The sequence below is a fragment of the Cryptomeria japonica genome, chromosome 4 (assembly GCF_030272615.1).
Source record: "Cryptomeria japonica chromosome 4, Sugi_1.0, whole genome shotgun sequence".
NCBI lineage: Eukaryota > Viridiplantae > Streptophyta > Pinopsida > Cupressales > Cupressaceae > Cryptomeria > Cryptomeria japonica.
The window spans coordinates 715,749,480-715,777,054 of NC_081408.1; the positions used below are offsets into that span (position 1 = coordinate 715,749,480).

Sequence of the window (27,575 nt, forward strand, 5' to 3'; positions counted from 1 at the left end):
AGATTATTATGAAAACGTGCTTTAGGAATGACTAAAGAAGAGGACAAGAGCCAGCTTCTGTCTTCTTATAGATCTTCAAGTTTTGCAATTCCAGAATACAACATTTGAAAATGAGCCAAGGTACAGTTCCCAAGGAGGTTCTATTGTGACGTGAGCATTTATATTAGAATGAAAATCCTTTGCTTCAGTTCAAGTCTAATTATGCAGGATGCGTTCACAGTCCATAACTTCTTTTCAAGAGGAATAATTCTTAGAAATCTGCTTTTTAATAATTCTCGTGCAACATGGACAAAAGATGGAGCCTATGATGACCTATATAATACTCTTTTTCTCTAACATTCATTGAAGACAGTTACAAATCAAAAAGTCCGTGTGTTAGACCACAACAAATTCTATACCTTAGCATACAGACTAAAATTTGAAAGATGTATGCCAAAAAGACATTTGAAAATTGGATATCATGTATTATATCATTGGATCAAAAGATAACATATAAGTTTGAACTGTATTAAATTATAAGCTCAAAATCAAGATCAAATAAAGTATTCTAACAAAATGATAGGATAAATGATACAACCTTTTCTATAAATAGAAAACAGAAAACTTTCAGATACAACATATAGAGTTATGACCCTTTCATTGATTTCTTAGGAACCATTTGTGTGTAAGTCTATGAAAACCTTTAAAAAGCAGAAAATAGAAAACCTTGTCTATAAACCGAAACAAAAAAACTTCTGAAAAAGGGCACCTTGGCACACTAGGATAGATTCAAGGATGAAAACAGTGATGCTATCTTTGAACTTAAAAATGTAAAGTCATCCTTTCCAAACAGTACATGATAGTTGACATCCAATACAATACGGTGCTATGATTGAATCCAGTCATTTACATCCAGAGCTATGTACGGGGTTTATGATTGAAAGAATTTAACTATTGATTGATGACACTAGTAAGAGCATTTGATTGTGGCCATGGTTTGCATTCCTTGGGATATAGTGTGTCTAAGGTTCCACTATGTCAACTGTGAGTAATCCCTGCATTTAAACTATTGTATGAGCTAATAACATCATTGTCTGAGGTCACAAACAGTGCTCTGAAAGGGATAATATGGTATTTCTTTGGGAAAGGTACATTAACATTTTTATATGGCACCTTCTGTTCAAGTAGGTTGGATATTGAACCAGTTTTATAATGATTAAATTAAAATACACATAAGTAGAGGTATATCTTATTCTAGATGGTCTGAGAACCTTCTTAGAGTGCATATAGCGCTTTAATTTGTCAAAACCTATAAGTAATTGTTTCTTTCAGCAACTAAGAATGTTGCAAGAAGTTACTCTAGAGGTCTCCCAATTGTGTGCAAGACTTGAACTCTACAGAATGACACATTGTTCTGTGATGGCCCATTAATGTGAATTCATCTAATACTTCTGTGAAAGTTGTCTTAACTTTCATTTTGTAAGAAAGCACGCTTAGCTTTCATCTAATGCATCTAATTCACCATCATTTTGTAAGAGAGTTAAGGCTAATGGAGGGTTTGAGTTTCTAGCATGAGCCTGTTCCATAACTCAGGAGGTTGCAGTCTACCCTCAGGGGATTGATGCTAACTTGTAGATTCATATACTAATACAAAGGCATGTCATTGATTTGAGAAAACCCTTTTAGAGGTTGTACCTTACAATAAATGAATGTAATGAGACATATATTCTATCCTACTACTTCAGCTGTCTGATCTCATTACCCTTGTCTGTACCTTATTATATATTATGTCTTAACTGTATAATCAGCAGAAGTATTATATATTATGTCTGAACTGTATAATCAGCAGAAGTACCTTGGTTCATTATGATCTGTACCTTGTCTCAAGTGATTACAGAAAGACCTAAGGATTCTAAGCTTGTTCTCAAACCAAAGCTCTTTAAAAAAGTAATGTAAATGTTTGTAGAAGTGTGTTAACTGCTGATACATTACTATGACTTGACAACAAAAAATCCCTTATTGTTACTGTACACATCATTGATAGATGCAAATGTCGACTAATGACAGATTTTGTAGTCTGCTGCGATGTACTGTGAGGCCTGTATTGTCATTATTATGTTTGTTCTTGGATGCTTGCACTGTTTTTATAAGCCTAATCCATGATTACAAGTCCATTGTATGACACTAGAAGTCGTTGATAAGTTGACTGATATATTCAAGGAAAAAAAGCTGTCATTGTGATAAAGAAAATGTCCAAACGACTACCAAATGAGGTTTATGCAAAGGACATTTATTCACTTTAAAATTGTATACTTTTCCAAGACAAGTGAGATAGCAACCAATACTGGCTGTCCAAGATGTAACCTTGGAAAGGGTTGCATACCCACCTAAAACGATCTGGTATGAATCAAGAAGTTTCAATGAATTGAATATTTTTTATTACGCCAAGAGACATATTACACTCACATATAGATGTCAAAACATATGTGAATAAAAACTAAAGACATTTAATTTGACATGCTTGTGAGTGTCAATGAAATTAAATTAAAATAACTAATTAAATTTGATTTTCATAATAAATTAAACATTTGGATATTAGCAAATGAAAAATAAAAACCACAACATAATAAAATTTAAGCTAATTAAAATTCAAGAATTGTTTAAGAATTAAAAAATAAATAAAATACTTTAATTTAAAAAATTAAATTAAATTAAACAAAAATAAATTAAATAACTTGAATTGTAAATGAATTAAATTTAATAACTAAAATGCTACGTAATCTAGAGACATGTTCTCGGCCTAAAGTCGCTTGTCCCGGTCCTGAGGACAGCTAGCGGATATTTCACCCACATCTGCAATCTGCCACAAATCCCAAGAGACATCCTAGGAACGGGGGGATGCTAGGGCCCAATCTCAGGGGACATCCGACCATCCTAGGGACGGCGGGGAACGTCTGGAACATCCCTCAACCGTCCCAGGGACAACTTGGCGTCCCCAACGGCTAGGGTGTTTTTTTGCAACTCTAAAACATTAAAAAAACAACATTTTTTTTAAAATTTCTTTTATTCTATTGTGGGCCCCTACCTCCAAAAACACCCTAAAGATATTGCTTCACTTATTTTGACTCATTTGGTCATTTGTGTGTGAAGAAAACACTTGGAGCAGCAAGAGGGTTTGAAGGAAGCCATTGGAAAAGGAGGTGCAGTAGCGAATAGACGACAAAGTGGTTCAACCTAGGGCAAGTATCTTCCTTCAAGCTTGAAAGAGGTAAGTTTCATTCTTCCATTTTCCTATTTTCCATTTTTTTCAAACTTTGAAGAATGAAATGAGAGAAATGTCTGATTTTTTATTATCAGTTTAAAATTTCATTAAACTCAAACAAAATGAGCAGCAATGAAGGTGATAGTAGTAGTGAGAATGAAGTGGAAGTGGTTGGTGGAAATGCAAGTGGAAGTGCTGAGAGAAGTAGTGGGCAGCAATCTAATATATTTAAGTGCCCTTCAAAAATCATGGAAATATATGGGCCCTTTCAATAAAAAAAAAGACCTCTTCTCCAATATGTTACACCTAGGAGCGAAAGGAAAAGAAATTCAAGAGGAAGTACAGTGTGGGATTGTCATGTTTGCTTGACAGATTTTAGGAGCAGCTACACAAGGGTAAAATCTCAGTTTTTGGGTATTCCAAGCCATGGGGTCAAAGCTTGTCAGAACTAAAAGATGAAGAGAGGATAGAGTGTCATAGATTGCATATAGAGGCAGAAATGGGGAAACAAGGTGGGGCAACGCCGACACCTCCTTTTGCATGTTGAGAATGAATTCTGAATCATGAATGCATATTGAGTATTGACAATGTTGCATGTTCAAACTTTATGTTTTAAACTGTTTTCATAGTATCATATGCATGCTATATCCATGTTTTCCTATGAATATAATGTATATATGCATGCTCAATCCATGTCTTTATGAACATTTAAAATTTCCCTATATTTTATATAGTCATCCTGTTGATGTGTTTTTTAGGCACATACAAACACAGAATAAAATACCTAAGTATCTTACCCTCTCTTGAACAAAATCTCTCGGATGCTGAAGATTAGGTTAAGGATCACCCAAAAAGACTACAAGGTTCATGAATGTAGGATCACTACGTGTGGATAAGCTTTGTTGGTTGTTGTGATTGCTTTTATATCTAGGGGCATTTATGGTTCGAAAAGATTTCATGAAGTAGCTTGCAGATGATATGAAGTTCCTTCCTAACACTATTGAATGATTATAAAAAAAAATGGCAAACGATGAGGGTTCAGAGAAGATCTAAACTATCCTAAGAATGGATGGATGAAGAATGACACAAGTGAAACTCAACTAGTTATAACATCGCCATACATGAACAACTCTACTAGAACTAGTGCAATCTTCTAAGGATGTTTGGGATTTTCAAATCACTACTAATCATAGACACCATTAGTTGAATGCATATCAATGATTGAGCAATAATTGAACTTAAAACACTTTCAAATGTTCCAGTTGACCACACAAGGCTCGCTTACAATCAGCAGGAAAGCTAGTGGTATGGATAACGAGATTCACAATATATCAAGTGCAAACATTCCATCATTTAATCTAAACACTAAAACTAACTTCAAAGATTGACTTGAGAAGATAAAAGGACCACACAATAAGCTTCAAGGGTTGAGACAAAACACCATAACTTCAATGTTTTATTGATCCAATAGCCAAACAACAACAACTCTTCAAGTCTTTCTCTTGTCACTATTCTAACACCATAACCTATTTCTCTCTTATTGCTCTTAATCTTATTCTATTGCTATTGCTATTATTGCTTATTAAACTTTACAAATGAAATGAGTGGAGTTTATATAAGACTCCCAAATACAATGAAGGGCCGAGATCAAATGAAGATCAAGGGCCAAGATCTTGCCACCTAAACCCTAATTAGGGTTTGATACAAATGAAAACCCTATCAAGATAATCATCATCATAAATCAACCAATGAGAAGACAACATGTGCCGACACGGAAATTGAGGAAGCATCCTCCAATAGGAAAATGAAATGCCAAATGGAATCATAACAAACTATCTTTTATTATCTTGTTTCTTTTCTCCTTTTTCTTTCTGGCATATTCAATGAATCTGGACGTCATACTTTCAACTTCAAAAATTGGAATCTCGGGTAGATTCTTCATTCGTTCTTCTAGGTGGATTACTTCATCAAAGGCTGCAAGAAGTGTGTTTGTTGGGTCATGCTACCTTAGTGGTTCCTTGAATTGATTGAAATAGCTCTTCCATGCATTTATCTCCTTTTCCAACCTTTTGTTCTTCTCTATTTCAGCCTTTAGCTTCTCATTGACCGCCTTCACTGAATCGGTTGTTTCCTCCATGGCTTGTTCAGAAGTAAGTGGACCTAAGTCAAATGTCTCCAAATCATATTCATCTGCCATAATCTCATCCTCATATTTATCTACTGCCGGAGTGGCAATCTGTATCTTCTTGGAGCCTGTATCATCTCTTATTACTTTAGACATCTTTGAAGCTTTCTTTTTCTCAATGACTTCTTGAGGTCCATTTAAAAGACTCTCCAAATCAAATGCTTGTTCTTCTTCTTCCACTATTACTTCCTTGGCAAGTCTTTCTTTTAGCCAGTCAGGGATAGAAGACCTTCCTCCTTTTATTTGCACTTCCTCAAGCAATGGCTCATTTCTAGGAAGGGAAGTTACTTCATTATTATCTCCTTGTTCCTCATCATCACAAGTCTGGATATGAAGGGCCGGATTTGATGATTCTTGTGGCCTTTTTCCTTTATCTTGTCTATCATTCCTGTCATTTTGTCTTGTTGACTCCATTGATTCAGCTACTTCATGGACCACGCCTTCATCTATCCTTTGATCCTTGCCTTGATTTTTTTATCTCTCATGCCTAGAAGAAGCACTAGGAGGCTGATTAGAATTTGTCTTCTCCTTCTTTCTTTGTTCATTCTTCCTCTTTGATCCTTTGGAATGAGAAGTGCTCTCACTTACACTTGCCCTTTATTCTTCTTTTGTCCTTGTCTCCAAATTGAATGTCATTGTTACATCTTGCTCCTTTAATTTTTGATGTTGAATATCTACCCATCTACATGTGCAAGTTAAGACTTCATTCATCAATTCCCTCAAATCCGTGACTTCATTTTCATCCCAATTAATCTTTATTCTTTTTTCTTGCATCTCATACGTAGATTGGATATATCTACCACTATCTTGTGCTCGATCGGCCACTCTATAGACTTTGCATTTCCTGATGAGATCAAGAGGCAGTCGGGAGTGCATCTTCTTCTTTATCTTGAAGTCATCATGTGCGTTCATCCAAAAGTCTTCTACTTGAAACACATGCTTATGCTTTCTTCCAGCCATTTCTTCTACATTACCATAGGGATCAAAGTTATCTCTAGAAGCAAATGGTGTAAACGAATAGAGAGATAACTCTGGCTCGACACTTTCAGCTATTTGAAGGGAAGGACAAACTTCTATTGAATTCCCAAGTGAAATGGAATTAGTGATGACACTTCCATGTTTGTACCTTAATGACTTGGTACATGATAACAATTGTCTTGCCACTTCAAGTAGTACTACCTTGTCTATTGGATAACGCGACAACATATAAGGAGGAGAAGGACATCCTTTGATCCTTATGTATGTGAATTTGGGAAATTGAATGAACCATGCACCATATTGTTTGACAAGTGCTTGTGCCTTCGAAGACAATCTCTGATGGGTTCCACCTTGTAGGATCCTAGTGATGTGCATTGTGAAAGTATCATTGACCAATCTATAGTACTGCTTAGGTGGGTGATGCAATATTTCATAGGAATCACAAACCCTTATTTCTCTGAGCCTCCTTCCAACTTTGCCTCTATGTGGTAGTCCCGCATATTCATAATTCCTTGCTAGAGAATATATGACATATGAGCTCATGTGGAATGACTTGGTGGGAATTAACCTTCTCAGTTGTACATCTAGGCTATTTCTAATGATTCTTGCCCAATTGATTGTTCCTTTCCCTTGGATGATTATTTGTATGAAGAAGAACACCCATTTGTCAAAACAAAAAGCTTGAGGAGCACCTATAACTCGGCTAAGCATGGTGATCAAATCTCTGAATTCCTCTTGGAAGTCAATTCGGTGAGGCCCATTAGGTATCTTGTTCAGGCGAGGTCTAGTCTTTTGCAACCAATCCCTATTGATGACTGCTAGACATGCATCAGGATCATCTCCATATATTGATTTAGCTCCTTCTAAGCTTCTATAGATCATGTCTCTTTGTTTTGGTAAGTGGAAAGCTTCACTTATAGCCTTTTCTGATAGGTAAGCAAGAACGGTTCCATGCTCGGCCACAATTGTCCTTGAGTGTGAATCATAGTGCTTGGCACACTCAATCATTAGTTCATGACATCTAACTGCAGGAGGGAAGCCGACTGCCTTGATGATGCCACTTTCTATTATCTTCTTGGCTATAGGTGATGGTTTGCCAATGTATGGTGCCTCACGAAACTTCTTCACATTGAAGTTCCCAAGATTTGTATCTCCAATGTTGCTCCACCGGGATGTAATTTTGGTCTCCAAGTCATCATTCTTCTGATCTTCTTTGATGAGAGCCTGCCGGGAGGTAGATCCACTTGCTTTGGGTGCTGCCATCATTCACCTATTAAAGATGTTCAAGTTAGGGTCTTAAGAAAATTGTTAACTTCAAACTGGTAAAACTTTAAGAATGATAATAGAATGTTGATTCAAACCAGTCCTATATTTTAATGAATCTAATCAAATGTACAATAACACTGATTTATTTCTGTGTGTGCATCCTTGACAAAGAGACCTAACTTATATCAGTAAGGGTTTCATCTTCTAATCAGACCTGGTTACATTCCTTACCTTCTGATTTCTTATGATTTTCTCTATATCTGATCAAAGGACTGACAATAATCTATGAATTCGCTGTGTGGAAGGCAAACTTAATATCCTAGGGCAAATCTGGGCTGTCTTAACGATCGAATTTACTGATTGATATGTCTTCTTTGCTGAGCAAATTCGCTTCAACCTGATCTTCAAATGATAAATTCGTCTTCTCCAAAAGACCAGACCAGCATTTAATGATAAAATTCACCTTTTATGCTGATTGAGAATTGCTGATGCTTGATGAAGTTCGCCGTTCAATTGGAGTAATTTGCTGACTTACTGACAAAATTCGCTTTTAGAGAGGAATTGTGTTTTGAATTGATGTTAAAATGATTAATTTGATCCTCCTTATATATCCGATTTAGGGTAGAGTCATGACTTTTGGAGTTAAGGCCGACTTGGTTTAATAAAAACAAAAGATAAATTGCCTCTTTCATGCCAGCCGACTTGATAGATTAGAACTCTCCCTCTTAACAATTCGAATTTGAATAAGTTTTTGGCGCCAAAATGCTTGCCTTTGGGAATTTCGCTTTGGGTCCTTGGCAAGGTACACGCATGATTCGCTCTAGGACCCTTGGAAGGACAAGAAACAAGTTCGCTCTAGGACCCTTGGAACGACAAGAAACAAGTTCGCTCTAGGACCTGTTGATGTGTCTTTTATGCACATGCGAACACAGAATAAAATACCTAAGGGTACCTTATCCTCTCTTGAGTAAAGTTTCCGAATGTTGAAGATATCGCAAAAAGGATCAATAGGAGAAACTTCAAGGTTTTGTTATGTAGGTTCCCTACTCGTGGATAAGCTCTTTGTGGTACGATGTGATTTTGCTGGAATCACAAGGGGACTTACACCTGATGACCTGAATGTCTGATTAGCTGGAATCACAAGTCCTATTTACTAACTGGAAGACAAACAAATGGTAAAAGATGCAGGGTTTAGGAAGTCTACTCTACTACCTAGAATGCGAGAAGATGGATGAACGACTAGGTGGAGTCCTACTGGGCAAGGTCTCACCATCAGGCTTGAACAATCCGACACCAACTTAGTGCGATCTTCTAAGGGATGCTTCCAATACGTTCAAATCGTACACCATCAGACATTGATCACCATTCAAGATAATGCATGAACAATAGACGTGTAACGACTTAAGATTAAGCTCATTTTATGCCAGTTGACCACGCAGGGCGCACTTACAATCAGTAAGAGGCTAGTGGTATGGATTAGACGGATTCCACACAGGTGCATTCAACAACTTCTTTCATTCAATTTAATTATCTATCATCTAAAATGAAGATTCAACAAGAGACCATGCATATTGCAACGAAACAACACACTTCACCATAAATTCTATGAAAAAGGAGTTTGTTTACAATCACTGGCAACAATTTCTTGCCTTGTCCTCCTAATTTACTCTAATTGCTATTCTATCAGCCGACTATTCACTATTAGCTAACTATTCACCCACTATCAACTATTGACTAACTATTAGCCTTTACAAATGAGGAGCCAGGGTTTATATAGTGCTCTCAATACAATTCAATGGCTCAGATCAATTTGAGATCAATGGCCGAGATTTTACAATGAAAACCCTAATTAGGGTTTGTTACAACAAACTCAATTCTAGCCAATGAAATAATTGCATTATTTGGACACATGTCTTCTCTGAAATATTCGACCAATGGATAACTGGGGTAGGTACATCGAAGTTAGTGCCATCTTTGATGAGTCAGGTACATTGAATTTGGACACGCTGTGGTGGACCAATCCGACTGGAAGAGCGATGACTGGGATGCCACCTTGTCTGACACTTGTAACTTGGTAGATGTTCACTTTGATGATGTTGGGAAGATAATTTTAATTAACTCTTCTGAAACTATTTGCTTCTTCAACGGACCCTTGCTTTAACCTCCTTTGTCTTTGATGTGCAGGATGGATGGTGTACCTTTCCTTGAAATGCTGGACTGGTAGAGGTCATCCTTGATGATGCTGGACTGGAAGTGGTCGTCCTTGCCTTGGCCTGGTCTTCTTTCATCTGCAAAACAAACCAAGAGATGATTAAGGACACATAATAAATTCATTTTAACATAGCATTTTCTACCTTAATCATCAACAAGAAGACATCAAAATGAAGTTTACTCAAGATTCTTTCCAGGGACATGCCCTATAAGAATTTCGCCCTAGACCCTCTGGAAGGGTTAGGAGCGAATTTTGCATTCCTGGCTCAAATTCTTCTCACCTTGGTCTAGGCATGGCTTGGCACCAAATTTGGAGGATAGGATGGGTTTTAGGATTTTCGCTCTGGACCTTTTGGAAGGGTCAGGGGCGAAATTCAAGTTTTAGGTCTCAAATCCTCATTTCCTTCACTTCAATTTATCTTGCAGGGCAAAGCAACATCATTTCAACCTCAATCACGCCTTAGGACTCAATCTCGACTTGACACAAGGAGGAAATAGGTAGATTGAAGAATTTCGCTCTGGACCCTTTGGAAGGGTCAGGAGCGAAATTCACCTTTTAGCTCAAAATTTGTATTTTTAATGGTCAAAAATCTTTCCAAGGCATTCCAAATAGCTTCTCTCACCCTAGTCTAGGCCTGACTTCACTCAAAATTTGGAGAAAAGGATGGTTTTAGTGTTTTTCGCTCTAGACCCTTTGGAAGGGTCAGGAGCGAATTTCTCTCTATGCTTGTTTTCCCTCACTCAACTCCATTTCTTTCACTTTCTATACTTGGAATCTCATCCTTGGATCCCTTTCCCATGCTTGCAACATTTTGTTTGACCTCAAAATGACTAGAAAAGAGAATTTTGCTAGGAATCATGGCCAAGGACAAGACCTATAATGAATTTAGCCCTGGACCCTTTGGAAGGGTCAGGAGTGAATTTCTTCCTCTAGCCAAAAATCATCATTTTTGAAGGCAACAAACCATTCAAGGGCAATCCTAGGGGCATCCCCAACTTGGTCTAGGCTTGGCTTGGCCCAAATTTGAAAGGAATAGGTGGATTTTAGGATTTTCGCTCTGGACCCTTTGGAAGGGTCAGGAGCGAAAATCTTGTTTTAGGCTTATTCCTCCATCTTTCAACCTTAACCAACTTCAAAAGGGCAAGAACACCAATCTTGACACTCATCCAAGCTACAAAAACCCAAGTTTGATTTGACTTTGCTAGGAAAATAAGGGTTTTTAGGAATTTCGCTTTGGACCCTTCGGAAGGGTCAGAAGCGAATTTCCTATCTTGAGCTTGTTTTGGCTACTCCATTACCTCAATCCAATATTCAAAGGCAAGAACACATCAAAGTCCTTCTAACCATGCCATAAAACTCAAGAATTTGACCATCTCCAAGAAGAAAATATGAGTTTCCAAGAATTTCGCTCTGGACCCTTTGGAAGGGTCAGGAGCGAAATTCTTATTCTTGATTGATTTCTCACCTCCTTCATCCAATCCATCTTCAAAATTGATCTAACTCAACTCTCCTCTCCACAATCAAGTCCACTCACCACCAAATTAGATTGAAAACTTCACCTCTCAATGCCTTAGGCAAAATAAAGGGGGTAAATGAGGATTTCGCTCTGGACTATTTAGAAGGGTCAGGAGCGAAATCCATGTTCTGAGTTGATTTCCACCATTTCTCAAGGAAAGAACACATAAATCTACCTTTCAACATGCCTTAGAAACCAACACTTGGCCAAAACTAGGAAGGAAATAAGAGCTATAGAGATTTTCGCTCTGGACCCTTTGGAAGGGTCAGCAGCGAAAATTACCTTTTAGTCTTCTTCCTCCATCCTTTCAACTTGAATCCACCTCAAAAAGGCAAGAAAACACTTCTCCTCATTCATCCAAGTTATAGAAACCCAAGTTTGACTTGATTTTGCTAGGAAAATAAGGGATCTTAGGAATTTCGCTCTGGACCGTTTGGAAGGGTCAAGAGCGAAATTCACTATTTGGCTCAATTCCTTCACTTTCAATGATTTCCTAGCACTTGAAGTCATTCCTAAGGATCTCTTTCACCTCAATTCACGTTAGTTTGCAATTGCATTGGCACAATATTGGGAAAAAAGCAGTGTTCCACGGGCGTTGGGGACGGGGGGACGGGGGGGACGCGTTTCCGGGACGAGGGGACCAAGGGCCTAAATTTGGGGACGGCGGGGGGGACGGCGGCGGGGGGGTGGCGGGGTGGTGGTGCTCATATATATACATATAGTACTTGAAAAACTAGTTTTGAAAAGATGTATAACAGTATAAGTTGTATAACAGTATAAGAATTAGATTTCAAATGAAACTATAGGAAATACCAAGATTAGTAGATTACTTAGATTAGTAATACTAATTGCTAAATGCTAAATAAAATTTGACAAATGAAATTCAATTGGAGATTTCTCATTTCTATCATATGAATACCGAAAAAGGAAAACGAAAATACGAATATCTGATGCCATTGCAAAGTCTATAATAATAAAGATGATTACATAATTCATCATTACAATGAGTAGCCAAATACAAATACGTGTAGCAATAGCATTACAAAAGAGACTAGAGTCAAAGACAAAATGACAAAACTCAAAATGTAGCTAATGGAGGCCTCTAATCATCTGCGAACTCCTCCTCACTGGAACTGCTGGACTCTTGAAGATCAAGGTCCCTCAAGCTCACACCAACTAGCCCTGTATCTGAAGTGGTAGGATCATCCTCATCAATCTGTGAAGGCTCCTCTGGCTCTACATCCCATCGTGCCGTTGGACTCTCCTTGTACACGAGTGTCTTGCGGTCTATGAGACGCAAAGCACTGTGTACAGCCACAAGCTTCTCTGCTCTCTTAGAGGTAAGTCTGTTCCTCTTAAGAGAGTGGATGAAGCTATATGTAGACCAGTTCCTCTCAGCAGCTGAAGAACTGGAAACCTGGGATAGCAGACGGATGGCTAGAGTGGTGGTCAAAGATTTCGGGCCATGACAAGTCCACCACAAAAGTGGGTCCTCCCGTGCCATAGTGTCTATATCCATCTTTGCCGCATCTGAATAACCTCTAAGAGTGGCAAATCTTCCCCACTCAGTGCGCATTGTGTCGGCATCTTTGGAATCAAACATCTTCTCTATGCACCTAAAGAAACCCGCCTTCACCTCATCATCCTCAATCGGTGTCATTCTACCCGGTCTAGCCTTGTACCACTTAGGATTCAAGGCAAAGGCAGCCATATGCAAAGGAATGTTCAACTTGTCCCATCTACTCTGAATGATAGGCCGGATTTGCTCATTGTAGAATGCTAGAGAGGGGTCCTTCACTCGCACAGCAGCCCTCATCTGGTCAAGCATAGAGTCAATGCACTCATACACCTCTCCAAGGTTAGGTGCATCCCCATCCCCATATCTGATCACCTGGAATACTGGAGAAATGATGGAGACAATGTATTTCGCATCAGTCCAAAACACATCACTCTTCACTATCTCCTTCACCCTTCTCCCCTGCTCTGTCTTGGCCTTGGCCCACCTATTCCACTCATTAGTCATAACCATGAGTTGCAATGCCTCTTGCAACTCAATCATTCTCTCCAAGAGAATGAAATAGGATGCATATCTAGTCTCAACTGGTTTCAAGAACTCCTTCTTCGCGAAGGTCCTGAAGAGTGCATGTGAAGTGTGGTGGTTGCCGATAAACATCTGCACATCTCTCGCATCGGTGACCACTCCTCTAATCCAGTCAATCTTCCCCATGTCCTTGAGTGCATTGTTCATGGCATGCACACAACATGGGGTCCACCAAATGTGTCTATAGGCTGCCTCAACGAGTCTCCCTGCTGCTCTACACACATAGGCTGCATCTGTCACTACTTGGACCACATTTTGTGGCCCAACCTCCTCAATAGCCTCCCTGAGGACCTGAAACTGGAAATCAGCATCTTTACGATGCCCTGTACAATCAACTGCTCTAAGGAAGTATGGGCCCTCTGCACATGTGACCATGACGTTGATGAGTGGATGATGGCTAATGTTCGTCCACCCATCCATAACTATGTTGCACCCCGATGCTGCCCAACATGCCTTCATCTTCTCCATCAAAATATTGATCTTGGAATAGCTTTTATCCAAGATCGAGGTCCTCATTTTCGTCTCCCCTGGTGGCACATAAAATGGTCCTCCCTTGGCCACCATATCCATCATCTTCCTATAATAAGGAGACCGTGTAACATGAAATGGAATGCCATTGGCAAAGAAGAAATTGCCAATGGATTCATCTATCTCATCTCTCAGCTGCACATTAAACATATCAGCAATGGGGTTGCTCTGTGGTGTATGCAACCTACGTTTCCCAACCCTGGCAGCAGTAGAAGTGGAAGTAGATGGAGATCCAAACATCATTCCTCCCGCCTGGGAAGCATGAAAAGTATGTGGCACTGGCACATTCTGGTTGTCGTGAAGTGATGCCCTAGCAGACAAAGTAGTAGGCATTGAAATATTTGTGTCATCTGGAACCCCCCAAAGCCTGTTAAACTCAATTCTGTATTGTATATTTTTGGGTTCCTCCAAAAACTTGCAATGTTTCACGCCTTTTCCTCTCCAAAACAGAAAGTGTGCATTCACCCTGCTAATGCTACCGAACCATTCTCTGTCACAAATATTGCACTTCCACTTCCTTGTTCCCCCACTTGAATGTGATGCAGTGCCTTGTACTGATATTTGTGAAGCAAACTGTTTTAGAGGAGACTTAGGATCAAAATGACCCCTAGCATATGGTGCCAACAACTCTGAAGGGCAACCTGTACTAGCTGGTGCACTTGCCATAGAACTAGATTGGGCTCCAGGATCAGCCCCATGGTCACCCCCCTCATTTTCAGGTTCATATTCTGAATCATTCTCACTATGAGAATGGATTTCCATGTCATCTTCACTCATGCCTTGGGAGCTCATTGTGAAATTGACACTGCATTTCACAAAATAAAAATAAAAATAAAATCAGCCTTGTTTAACAATATATTTTTAAATTTTTTTCCTATTCATCTCAAAATGAGATTTGATGTTGAATCTTGAGGGCAAAATGATCATTTTGCCCTCAAGATTCAACATCAAATCTCATTTTGAGTCTTGAGATGAATAGGGAAAAAAAAACCAAAAATGACATAGAACAATGAAAATCAGCAAGTAAAACAAAAAAAAAACAAGAAGTTGAAAAACCCTACCTTGTGCTTGAAAAATCTCTCCAAAATGTAGAAGAATCTTCTTCTTCCTCTTCTTCTTGCTTCTTCTAGCTCCTATCACGCTTGCAGTCACTTTTCTCACCCCTTCAATCAATCTTCTTCAAGTATTTCCTCCTCTTCAAGTTGCTGGAAAAAAAATCAGTTTTCCAAAATGAGAGTGAAATCCAAAATAAAGTATAAACATGCTTTTGTGTTGTTTTGGGGGGGTAGGGTGGGGCCCACGTCCAATTAGGGTTACCCCTTAACCCCCCCCAAAACGCACATGCTTTAAAAAAAGTTAAAAAAATGAAAAATCTGGCTTTTTTCGCGTGGGAACGCGGGAGACGCCTGGGCGTCTCCCCGTCCCTCGAGAGACGCCTGGACGTCTCTTGAGGGATGGGGAGACGCCCAGGAGACGCCCAGACGTCTCCACGTCTCCCTGGGAGACGCGGGGACGTCCCCACGTCCCGGTGGCGTTTGGGTGGTGGTGGCGGGGGACGTCGCGCCCCCGTCCCCGAGACGTCTCTGACGGGGGGACGCGCCCAAAAAGGGGGGGGACGCGTCCCCGTGGAACACTGGAAAAAAGGTGGTTTTGAGAAAATTCACTCTGGACCCTTTGGAAGGGTCAGGAGCGAATTTCTCATTCTTGACTTGATCCTCCATCTTTTCAACTCCAATCCTCTCTAGAAGGTAACTAAACATCATTCTTTACCCAAGGGACAAGGTTTGTGGTCTAAACAAGGTCAAAAAATAGGTGTGTAAGGAATTTCGCTCTGGACCCTTTGGAAGGGTCAGGAGCGAAATTCACCTTCTTGGCTAAAATCCTACATTTTTCAATGCTTTCAAACATTTCCAAAGGCCAAACATGTCCATTATTCCTTTCAAGATACCTTGCAAATCAAAATTTGGTCAAACAAGGAAGGGGATGAGGTCTTAAGAAGATTTTTGCTCTGGACACTTTGGAAGGGTCAGGAGCAAAAATCTTGATTTAGGCTTTGATTGCTCATTTTTCAAACTTCAGTCTTCTTTGGAGGCAAACATAGATCATTTTCCACCTAAGGAACAAGGTTTTAAGCTCAAGCAAGGTAGCAAATGAGGTTTATAGTGAATTTCGCTCTGGACCCTTTGGAAGGGTCAGGAGCGAAATTGATCTCCTAGGCAAAACTTGATCTTCTAAAGCTTCCCACTCCCTCTCAGGGAAAGAACATACTAATTCCTCCTTCATCATGCCAATGCCTAGCCAAAACAAGGAAGAAAACAAGAGACAAGGATTTTCGCTCTGGACCCTTTGGAAGGGTCAGGAGCGAAAATCATGTTTTGACTAGAGGAATTCCACCTTCCTTGGGAGGCAAACATAGACTACTTTCCTTTCATTTCCACCTTGGTCCTGACTTTGGCTAAAGGAAAAATGAGTGTTTTCAAGAATTTCGCTCTGGACCCTTTGGAAGGGTCAGGAGCGAAATTCCTCTTTGAGCTCAAGTCCTGGCTTCATTTTCACATTTCTTCATTCAAACAAGTGCCTTTTCCTTCATTTAAACCTAGGAATGGGTTAGCTTATAGTTTGGGTCAAGGTGGAGTGTCTTGTAGAGGAATTCGCTTTGGACCCTTTGGAAGGGTCAGGAGCGAAATTTGACATTTTAGCCTCTTCGTCAAGATCATTTTATGCAATATAACATTTAAGTATAAGAAAGAAGCTTATACTTTAAGTTATATTCCATATATACTGTCAGGATGTTTGAGAGTGGTTTCAGACCTCCAGGAGTTATAATGCAAATTCTAGTTTTTGGAGGATTCTTCAGTTTTCCAGACTTAGTCAAATTTCAGGGTCAGGAAGACATTCCAGACTTAGCCAAATTTCAGGGCATTTGAAGATCAGGATGAAATTCTAGACTTCATCACTCACCAACTTAACTTAGCTCGAACCTTCAAGGATGATACTCACTCACCGAGCAAGACACAATTAGCAACAAGAGCAAAACCATGCCCTAAGGAAGATTCTCAAAGAAACCCTAATTTTGCGGCCCCGTGGACTCACCCTGGCTCAAGCAAAGCCTACCATCCTAGTGATCCCCTTGATAGCACTCATCATGCAAAGGCTAACAAACAAAACCCTAGAAAGCAAAAAGCAAGGGTCCCCATTTGCAATGGGGCAATGTGTGAATACGTCACAACAGGACCCTAGCAAGCACAAGGTCAAGGTGAAAAAGTTCGCTCCATGTCCCTAGCAAGGACAAGACTCTTGATAAGAATTTCGGTCTATGTCCTTAGCAAGGACATGACTCGAATAAAATTTGCTCTATGTCCTTTCTAAGGTACGTGACCTTGTATTGAAATTCGCTCCAAGGCCTTGAGGAGGTACATCAATTGGAAATAATTTGCTCTAGGACCTTGGTAGGGACAAGAAACAAAAATGAAAATCGCTCTATGTCCTCTCCAAGGACAAGACTTGATAAAAATTTCGCTCTATGTCCTTTGGAAGGTACAAGACTTACTAGTTTTGATCTCAAATCTCAACAAGGTACATGCTTGAACAAATTCGCCCAGCTTAGCAAAATTTTGCTTTGGACACTAGGAAGGTATATCAATAAGTCTAAGTTCGCTCTGTGTCCTTCGGAAGGTACACACATGTTTTGGATAAAACTCGCTCTAAGACTTCTCTAAGGACATGACTTTGGAAATCTTCTTTCACTTGGTTGGTTTTGAGCTCAAGTTTTCCAATCTTTCCACATAAAAGCACCATCAATTCGACCCTTAAAAACACCTATGGTGGAAAGTCGCTCTGGGACCTTAGCAAGGACATGACCTTGGTGAAATTTTCGCTCTAGGACCCCAACAAGGTACAAGGTCAAGGTACTTAGGCAAATTCGTTGCAATGAGGGGCGAGGTACACGGTCTTGACGAAAGTTTTCCTCTCAAGTTGGGACAAGGTACGTAACTTCATGAATGACTCTTCACTAAGCTCTCTCACTAGACTTTGCTTGGTTTGTTCAATCTTGAGTCCTTCATCTACGAATCATTCTTGCAACCCTTGGTGACCTACTCCACTCCATTCACTAGAAAAGAGCATAGAGAGACTATTCCTAGAGAAGGCAAAACCTAAAGAAGGGGGGTCCCAATCTTGATGGGGCGATGTGCGATGTGGTCACAACACATCCCGTTGCCGTTCCCCCTCCTCCCCCCCCTTGCCCCCGGCCCAAATTTGACAAAAAAAAAAAATCGTCCTCGAAACTCATCTCCTGTCATCCCCATCTTGAAAACTTAGGGTAACGTAACTAAAATTAAATTAAATTGAAATGGAACCCATAACATAATAAAATTTAAGCTGATTAAAATTTTAGAATTTTTTTAAGTATTAAAAAATTAAAAAAAAACAATTTAAATTAAATTAAATTAAATGTAAAATTAAAATGAAAACAAAATAACATAAAATAACTTAAATAACTCAAATTAAATTAAATAATTTAAATGAATTAAATAACTAAAATGATATTGAATTAAATAATTAAAATATTTTTATTGTAACAACTTTTCATTTTATTTCTCGGTTTCCTCACCATACATTAGTAGTTTAAAACTTATTTACTACTTAAACTACTCGTGTAAGAGCCTTGATATAAATATTTTATTTTCGATGGTGCCATTTATGGGCTGATTGTATGCATTAGACTGGTGTTTAAAAAAAATTATATTTTTAAACTATTGCTTCCCACCCCACATAGTTGATGGGAGAGAAATGGAAACATATGCATGGAACAAAATGTTAGTTGCATTGAAATGCAACACCAAGATGAAGAGAATTGGATGGAAGAATTCTCCATGCATTTGAATGCATGAATTCATTGTATGTTTAGAACAGTTTGTTTATGCTTTATTTAGAACTTTTTTATATGTACACTGTTTACGCAACAATCTTGCAACAACAATTTTCAATAATCCAGTAGCATAGGAATCCAACCATCTTTATATTGCTTACTGTATGAATTTCCAAAGCAGGCTCGCTTAATGAGGTGAACATTATTGAGCTTGGTTTGAGTAAATAGTTATGTGGTACATTCAATTGCATGTTGAAAATTGTACTTTGGTTGTAATCAGATTATTGCTTTCGTTGTTTATTGTTTGCATTTCCTGTGTGTGGTACACGTCGAGAATATTTTTCTCTTGGCTCATGAGTTATCAATCCAAATTTTGCATACATGTCTATTAAATTATCATGCAACATTTTATTTGTGCAGAATCTTGAGGTAAGTGACTTGCTGTGGTATTGTAGTTTGTTTACCAACATATTGATTTTTATTAGATTGTAATGTCTTTCCTTTTTCTCAATCTTTGTTACAAATGCATCTTTCTATGGTTTGTTTTAAGCATATTTTTAAGTAGAAAAAAAGGATTAAATTCAACCTTAGATTCAGATAATCATGGGCAAGAAGTGATTTTATTTTATATATGGATTAGATTGGAGGGCTGGTGAATTAAAAGGCAATGCGATCAGAGAAAATAAAAAGCCTTTATTTAGTGAAATGAAAAGAATAATTCGGTGTTTTAAATAAATTCAAGTATTCATACGTACAAATTGCATAGAACTGTTTTTTGGGTTTGTAGTTAAATTTGGTGAATTTCATTTTTTTTGGATGAAATACTGTTAAACTCTACGACTTAGGTTTCTGTAGCAACCTTTGTATGCTTAGTTATATTTTGAGAACTTCAGTCATACTGATAATGTTATCAATTCCTTATGTCTATCTACACATCCACATTGTTAGATCTGAATATTCTCTCATTACGATTATTAATAATTAAGATTTAATTAAATGGACCCTTCTATGCATTGTGTATTATTACTTACAATCATTAAACCGAAATAAATAAACAAACATCCACTTAAAAACATCATCTATCATTACATTTTTTTTACATCTCATAATTTATCTGTGTGCTAAAAAATTTCAAACTCATAATTGCTTTAAAAGAATTTTTATTTATTTATTAGAATAATCAAAATGTACAACCATTGATGTATGGATTTTGTTCATCTATTTTGTACATTACATTCTATATTTTCTTTCAAATACTCTGAAGCACCTATTCAACCATTTCACTTCAAACTTATTACTAACAAACTCTTTATTAATATTATTTATGAATATTAAATATTTTCATAATTTGATATCTCTCGACGTGTTTTACTTAGATTTTTTAAAATATAGGTATGCTAGTATATCATCGTGTATTTACATGACTGTATTTGGAGAGATAAGCAATGTAAATTTTCCCATATACTCAATCTGTGTGAGACTCAATCGTGGATAGTGAGTAGGAAGAGGTTCTACGGGACACACCCTTCCTCAAGTATCACCAATTCACTCCTGAACAACTTAGTAGTTAAATACTTGTTCCATAGAAGAAGTAATAAATTCAATTCCCTTTTGGGGATTATTATGCCATCTCCAAATGGCAGGTGGGCACATGCCTCTACTTCATATAGGTATACCATGTTGTGTATACCTTAGGAAGTGCCTCTATTTAGAGCTATCTATCCAACCATTGGGGATTACTAATAGTGATACATGTGTAACTTTGTTGAAATCCCTTGCCCAAGTTATTTCGTTTTGGCATGTATATCAATTACAGAGTGACCCACATTGGTTACCTATGTTTTCTCCCCATGTGGTTCTTATCTATGATCCCACCCAAAAAGGTTAGGATACCACCTAGCTTTGGCTGGTGCACAGTATTAAAATAATGTAATGTTTCTTTAATGGTCATCTTAGTTTAGATAGTTTATAATTCTGGCTTTTGTTTACGTTTGTCTCATTTAGAAACATCGTCTTTCTAAGTCTATTTAAGGAGGTTTCGTCTCCTTTGTTTAATACATCCATTTAACAAAACATGGTATTAGAGTGGGTCGATGGGGTTTCATAAAATTTGGTGAATTCTTTAAACAAAAATTCGTAGCCTCTTCTTATCTGGAATTTTTTTCTAGAAATTTGTTTTTCGTTTTTATGAAATGAAATCATTGGAGGTTTTTTGGTGAAATCGTTGAAGCATTTTTGTGGAGGATTCTGTCTTGTCAGGGATTTTTTAACTGAAATCGTGTCTGATTTTCTCATGATTTTCTGGATTGTTCTTTTGTCTGCGCGGCATTCTAGGCACATTCATTTTTTTGCGCATGAAAAGGGTTTTTTGTGTTTGTTTTATTGTGTGCAAAAAGGGTTTTACATGTGATGGCTTTGCAGTCGGATTTTTCACAACCTTTTTGTTTGGCGACAGACTTTGTCTTATGTTGCTCGTGCGACGTGAGTTCGTGGGTCAAGTTTTGTAGCGAGCTCTTTTTTTACAAATTTGGGCGACGCCACTATGCACAATTTGTTTTCTGCGCCTTTCGTTCATGCCTTGTTTTTTCTCCACCTACATTTGTTCGCGACAGGTCCGCATTTTATTCTACCGCTCTAGGGTTCCCCGCGCCCGTTTTGTTTTCTACGATTTGCATTTTGAGTCGTGAGTTGTGTGAAGTCTATGGTCTCTTTGCCATGCGATCTCTGTGGGTTTTTTTATTAAAAAAAATTCCTCAAAAAAATTACTAAAAAAACCCTTAAAAATAGTAACTTTCTAAAAATAGAATGTTGCTTAGAATTTGCTCAAATTTCACTGGTAGGTTCTTGATTCCAATGCAACGCTCAGTTTTTCCAAAACCCTAGAGGAAAGGCTTCAAATCCAAGTCTGAAGGGCAAAACCCTAAAATGGGCAAAACAAGTTCTAGACTTGGCTAGATTTACTCTAACAACTTGCAAACTTGATCAAATTGACCCCCAAACACTTGCAAAACAAGGAGATTGATGAGACTGCCACGAAAAGACCCAACAAACCCAAGCCAAAAGACCAAAAGGACCTAAAAAGTAGGGGGTCCACATTTGGAATGTGGTGATGTGTGATTAGGTCACAACAGGTCTCCTGACAGTCAACACCCTATGCAGCCCATGAAATCTTCTCACAAGGCTACCTTAGGGAGTTATGTTTCTTCCAATCAGACTTCAAATAAGACTTCTTCAGATTAAGCCCCATGCACCAATCTTAATTTGACTATTTGCTGCAAAGGCTCCATTGGTACCATGGATTTGGTTATGCAAGATTTGGAGTATGTGGCTATGGCTCACCACACTAAGAAAGCTAATGACATTGGTGTGCGAGGTTCTGGCACATATGTGCTTCTTGGATCTCCTACAATTGGCGGAAGTGTCACTAGTCCTTTGGGTAAGGGGTCATCACATGTTATTCTTGGTAGAACTCAAAGTGTTGGGGCTTCAATACCTAATGCCCCTGATAAAGATTCCCCAAATGGCACTAGGGTTTCTAGTGTTTTTGTTGGCATGTCTAAAGATTCAAACCATTTAGCTTTTGGCAAGGGCTCGATAGACGCTACCTCGAATATTGAACATTGTAAGCCCCCTCTGCCTTTTGTGGACTTGGCGGATGATGTGTGTGAATATGAGGATGCCCATTACAAATCACTCCTTAATCTGTGGATTTCACAACTTTTGGCCTGGTCTGGTGGAATTAAACAAATGCATCAAGCAAAAGTGGTAACCCATTCTTGATGGCAAGATCTGCATTGGTCCTTGTGCAAAAGGTTGTTTTTATGTGATTTGCTAGCTTCCCGAAGACAAAGACTTGTTGTTGCATAAGGGCTCATGGATGTGGGGTACCGTTATCTTGTGTATGAAACCCTCGTTCCCAAAATTCGACCCTTTCTCTGAAATTTCAACGGCAGCCCCAGTAAATTTCTTTCTGGGCCTACATTCTCCAACTCTATTTCTACTTTTACTTTCCAAACATCCTTCACTTTTGCTTGCATTTTGGTTGCAATGGATCTTTCCAAGCCTTTACCTGCTGAAATTGAAATCAAAACCAATGACAAGGTCTGAAAACAATAGATAGGTTATGAAGGAATTCCATTCAAATGTCATAGATGTTATTGCATCAAGCGTAGTGCTTCAGAGTGCAGCAAAATTTCTTTTGATTCCAAGAGGAGGGGCACTTGGTGGGTTGGGGCTAAACCCTACCATCAACGTATTTCTCCAACTAATAAGGATGCTCCCAACACTGTGGAGGATTCGGTGAACAAGAAACCACTTGTTGTCTCGGATCCAAAGTCTCCTGACATATTTTCCCCCCCAACAAGCACTTCTTGCAATTCAGCACTTGGCAAGGCCTCTTCCCTTATGGCAGATCCTCTAAAATGCAAAACGATAGTGGCTGATGGCTTACAAGAGGAAGTCACCAATCAGTGGACAAAGGTTTCTCACAATCTCAATAGTGGTGGTGATGCTAATAAGTGGCACATAGTGCAGAAAAAGTTCACCATCAACTGTATGATAGTTAGCAACCAAATGTAGCTTTGATCTCACAACAAATTGGTTGCTACGACCAAAATATAAATAAGGGTAGATCTTTTACTTGAATTATACTGGCCGTTTCTTGTGCTTCCTTAAGTAGTAGAGTAGTTTTTTGTTTCTGAGAGTGGCATAAGAAACCAGTAGATAGAAGTTTGGATTGGCTTCTTTTGGCCAATGGAATTCAATTAGATTGTAAATCTTATATAATTAATAAATTTCTTTCACAGCCCCAGCTATGGTTTACTGATAAAAAAAAATTACTTTTAGTTAATAAAATGATAAATTAATTTAATAAATTTTTTTATAAATATATCCTATGTGATAGTTTTGGTCTATGATATGTATTGAACTCAAATTTTGATTTATATTTACAAATTCAGTACATATGTGTATTTTTGAAGAATATTTTTTAGATGTTGTGCAAAGCACCCCCTAAACTCCGCCATGCACATACCTTTGTTTAAATAAACCCCATTTCTTATTGGTTCGCATTTAAGATGGACATGTGTCCAATTTAATGTAATTATTTCATTGGTCAAAGGAAGTTAGTTGTAACTAACCCTAATTAGGGTTTTGTCATGTAATCTCGTCGTTGATCTTGAATCGATCTAAGCCTTTGAATTACAATGAGACCTCTATAAAAGGCTCAGTTCTCTCATTTGTAAAGGTTAATAGTTAATAGTTAGTAAATAAAATAGCAATAGAGTAGGAGGAAAGGAGATTCTTGTCAAGGTTCCTTGTGATAAACATACTATTTTCATTGAAGGAATGGTGGATCTTGTGTGCTATTTCAACTTGATGCATGGTTTCTACTTCTCCTAGTTTAAATTGTTGGATTATTTGTCATTGATGTCTGAGGGAGAATTGTATCTGCTTATGAATTTCAGTTTAGCAGCCTTTTTGTCTACTTGTTTGAGCAGCTTGAACTGCTTGAGGTGCCTGCCTGCCTGCTTGATTGAGCTAGTTATCTGCTAGCTTGAGGTGCTTAGGTGTATGGTTGAGCTGTGTGCTTGACTCCTTGTGCAGTGTGTGTGTTTGCATCAGCTTCTTGTGTGCCTACCTGTCTATTGTCAGCCACTTACTTGTCCCGGAGTTGTGACAAATCAAACTTCTCTGCCATGTCATAAGTTGAATCTTCCACTTGCCTTGTCAGTTTTTGATTGAATTATATCCACGTATATGGAAGAATTTTTTTAATGTTGCCGTTACCTATTCAAGTTGCTTTTGAAGCAGTGGGGAGTCAAGATTAATAAGTTTTGGCCAAAGTCGTGTTTTGATATGTCTCTAGTTTTTTTTAGACATGGCAGCAAGAAATTCAATATCATGCTATTTGTGTCTAAAATCAGTGAGATATGTCTTCACAGTTGCATTTGAGGAGATGCCGACTTTGTTAAGGCTGTAGCACGATTTTTTTAAATAATTGGTTGCAAGTTTTTCTTTTGGTATCTGGACTGCGTTTTCATTATTGCAAGAATATCGGGTATAATGGGATGGCAGAAATGAAGATGTATGAAATAGTAACATATTGCAATGTTTTTGAAAAACGAATCACTTTACATGTCTTTGAAGGCTATTGTGGTTAAAAAAATAGATAGTGAGTGCGTTTTTTGTTAATTTTAATGATTAGATTAGGAGAAAGCAGATGAAGATAATTCAACCAAATTTGCGTATATTTTTTAAGTTAATAAGAAGTCGACCTTCTTAAGAGGATGAAAGGGTGCGAATCAACTTAGGTTGATGAGAAGGCCTAAGAAGGTAAAAGATTAACTTCTAAAACATAGAAGGTAGAATTCCGCCCCATGCTTTAAGGGATATGAGGTAGGCATGGAAGTTTAAAATCTAAACCCCCTTGCAAATCAAGGAAGAAACACATATGGTGAACTTGGTTTCATAAGCAATAGAGGCGAATTTCAGGAAGATAAAATTTATGAATGCCTATGATGAAGTTTGCTGGAAGGTGAAAGGGATCAAGGAAGGCGAATTTAATAAACAAGGGAAGATATTTAGTTAAACATAAGTTGGCTACAAAGTGAAAGACATTAAGGCAAAACGAATTTAGCAAGCAAGGGAAGAGATGTTTAGCCAAACATAAGTCGGCTGGAGTAAGGGCAAAGTGGTGCGATTTGAATTAAAGGCAAGACAAAATGTTCATTAATGCCAAGTCGGCCTTGTTAGGGTATGAAAGGATGTGACCTATAGGTTCAGCGCCTATAAGATGAAGGAAGGAAGCACATTGCTTCAAAGAAAAATTGCAATTTGATCTTCTAAAATTTGCATCAAAGAGGAGAGACTTAACAAATTTCCAGCAGGGAAAATTCTTCCTGATTTGTACAGCAGATCAGAAAATCAGACCTGTACGTTTCCAGAACTTTTTGAGTGTCATTCCCAGACTTTGAAGAGTGATAATCAGACCTTAATCAATGAATCAGACATGCAGATATCAAGATCATAACCTTAAAACATGGGAGCAGAATTAGGTGCAGACCTGGGCATGCTTTGAAAATTGTCCAAACTAGAGAAAATTCAGACTGGGTTTTGAGGCATTTTCACCAGCAAACATAAGTTGCAAAGGCAGAATCAGATTGTACTTCTTAATTTTTATTAATTGTGATTCCTTATAATGTGTTCTACATTTTATTCACAAGATGTTTGCTTTCTTTTCAGGTTTTGATATATGGGAGGTGGGCTGATAGGGGAAGATACCACTACGAATCAAGGCAACTTGGAGAAGGCGAATTGGCATCATAGAGGAAGGCTGAAAGCTCGAAAGTGTAGAGATAGAAAGTATCACAACATCAGCACATTTGAGCCAAGTCAACAAGGAGATCCACACATTGAGGTCTAGCTCGACGTTCCAAGGGAAGCACATGCTTCACATTTCAACATCAAGGTCATCAACATGATAGAGGATACCTCAAAGATGCATGAAGAGGCTACACGTCACATGGATTCCAAAGGATCAAAGTCTACTTTTCAAGGCAACAACATGTTCCAAATCCAAGGCAAGGAATTTCAAGATCAAAGAAGGTTAAGGGAATAATTCATGATTCAAAGGTTGAGATTGTGAATGCATCACAAGGAGGAAAATTTCCAAGTTAGAGTAAGAAGAGTGAACGTGATCAAAAAATGGAGATAGTTTCAGAAGAGACTGATGTGGCATCCTATTCGCATTCAAGCCAATCAAGTTACTTCCACATCAGCAAGTCCAAGTTCAATGAACCTAATTCATCTCGTAGTGGAGCAAGTGACACATGGTGCCTCATCAAATACTATTTTATGTACCTAACCTATTCTCTCATTGGTTAGAAATCAAGATGGACATGTGTCCAATTCATTGTAATGATCTTATTGGCTAGAAGGAAGTTTGTTGGAACAAATTCTAATTAGGGTTTCAATCTTGACCATTGATTGTGAATCAATCTGAACCATTGAATCGTATTGAGAGCACTATAAAAGGCTCAAATCACTCATTTGTAAAAGGTTAACAAGAGTAGAATAATAGTGGAATAATAGATAATAGTTCATAGATGGCAATTAGAATAGAAGTTAGATTAGGAGAAGACATAGATTGTTGCCAAGACTTTGTTGTAAAGAGCACATGATTGAATTGAAGCTATGGTGAATTTGATGTGTTATTTCAACAAGTTGCATGGTCTCTACATCTCAATTCATTTTCATGTTGTTTAGATGAATGAAAAGATCTTTGTGCATGAAATTCGTATATCCATACTACTAGCAGTTAACTGATTGTAGACTTGCCTTGCGTAGTCAACTGGAATCCTTAAATGAGCTTAATTTCAATTGCTATTTACACTTTGATATGCATTGCCTTCATGGTATCCTTTTGTTAATAGTGATTTAAACATCTTAGGCTTACCTTAGAGGATCGCACTAGCTTAGTGGAGATGTTGCTTGCATGTCAAAGCTTAGCCTAGTTGAGTTTCACCACAGACTGTCCATTCTTCTTGCATTCATAAGATTAGATTAGCTTTCTAAACTCTTATCTCTTTCGATTTTTTTCAAATCAAGTAATATTCCATGTTCCAGCAGTATTCCAACCAAGTTCATGCATCAACTTCAGTCCCCTTGTGATTACCAGC

At 38.2% G+C, this 27,575-nt stretch overlaps 2 protein-coding genes across 2 annotated transcripts in view; both read right to left on the bottom strand.

Moving 5' to 3' along the window:
• The window catches only part of LOC131032135 (DNA topoisomerase 6 subunit B), a 140,432-nt gene that overhangs the window by 1,716 nt on the left and 111,141 nt on the right, over positions 1-27,575 (bottom strand). The window lies entirely within an intron of this gene.
• Positions 12,343-15,291, bottom strand: LOC131032134 (uncharacterized). The gene is made up of 2 exons (XM_057963062.2): positions 15,089-15,291; positions 12,343-14,832 (listed from the first exon to the last, which is right to left on the bottom strand). The coding sequence occupies exon 2, from the start codon at positions 14,817-14,819 to the stop codon at positions 12,501-12,503; it is 2,319 nt and encodes a 772-aa protein (XP_057819045.2). The 5' UTR covers positions 14,820-14,832; positions 15,089-15,291; the 3' UTR covers positions 12,343-12,500.

Bases quoted from the DNA above. Each gene is read 5' to 3' on its own strand.
- LOC131032134 (XM_057963062.2), bottom strand. From the start codon at position 14,819: ATGAGCTCCCAAGGCATGAGTGAAGATGACATGGAAATCCATTCTCAT.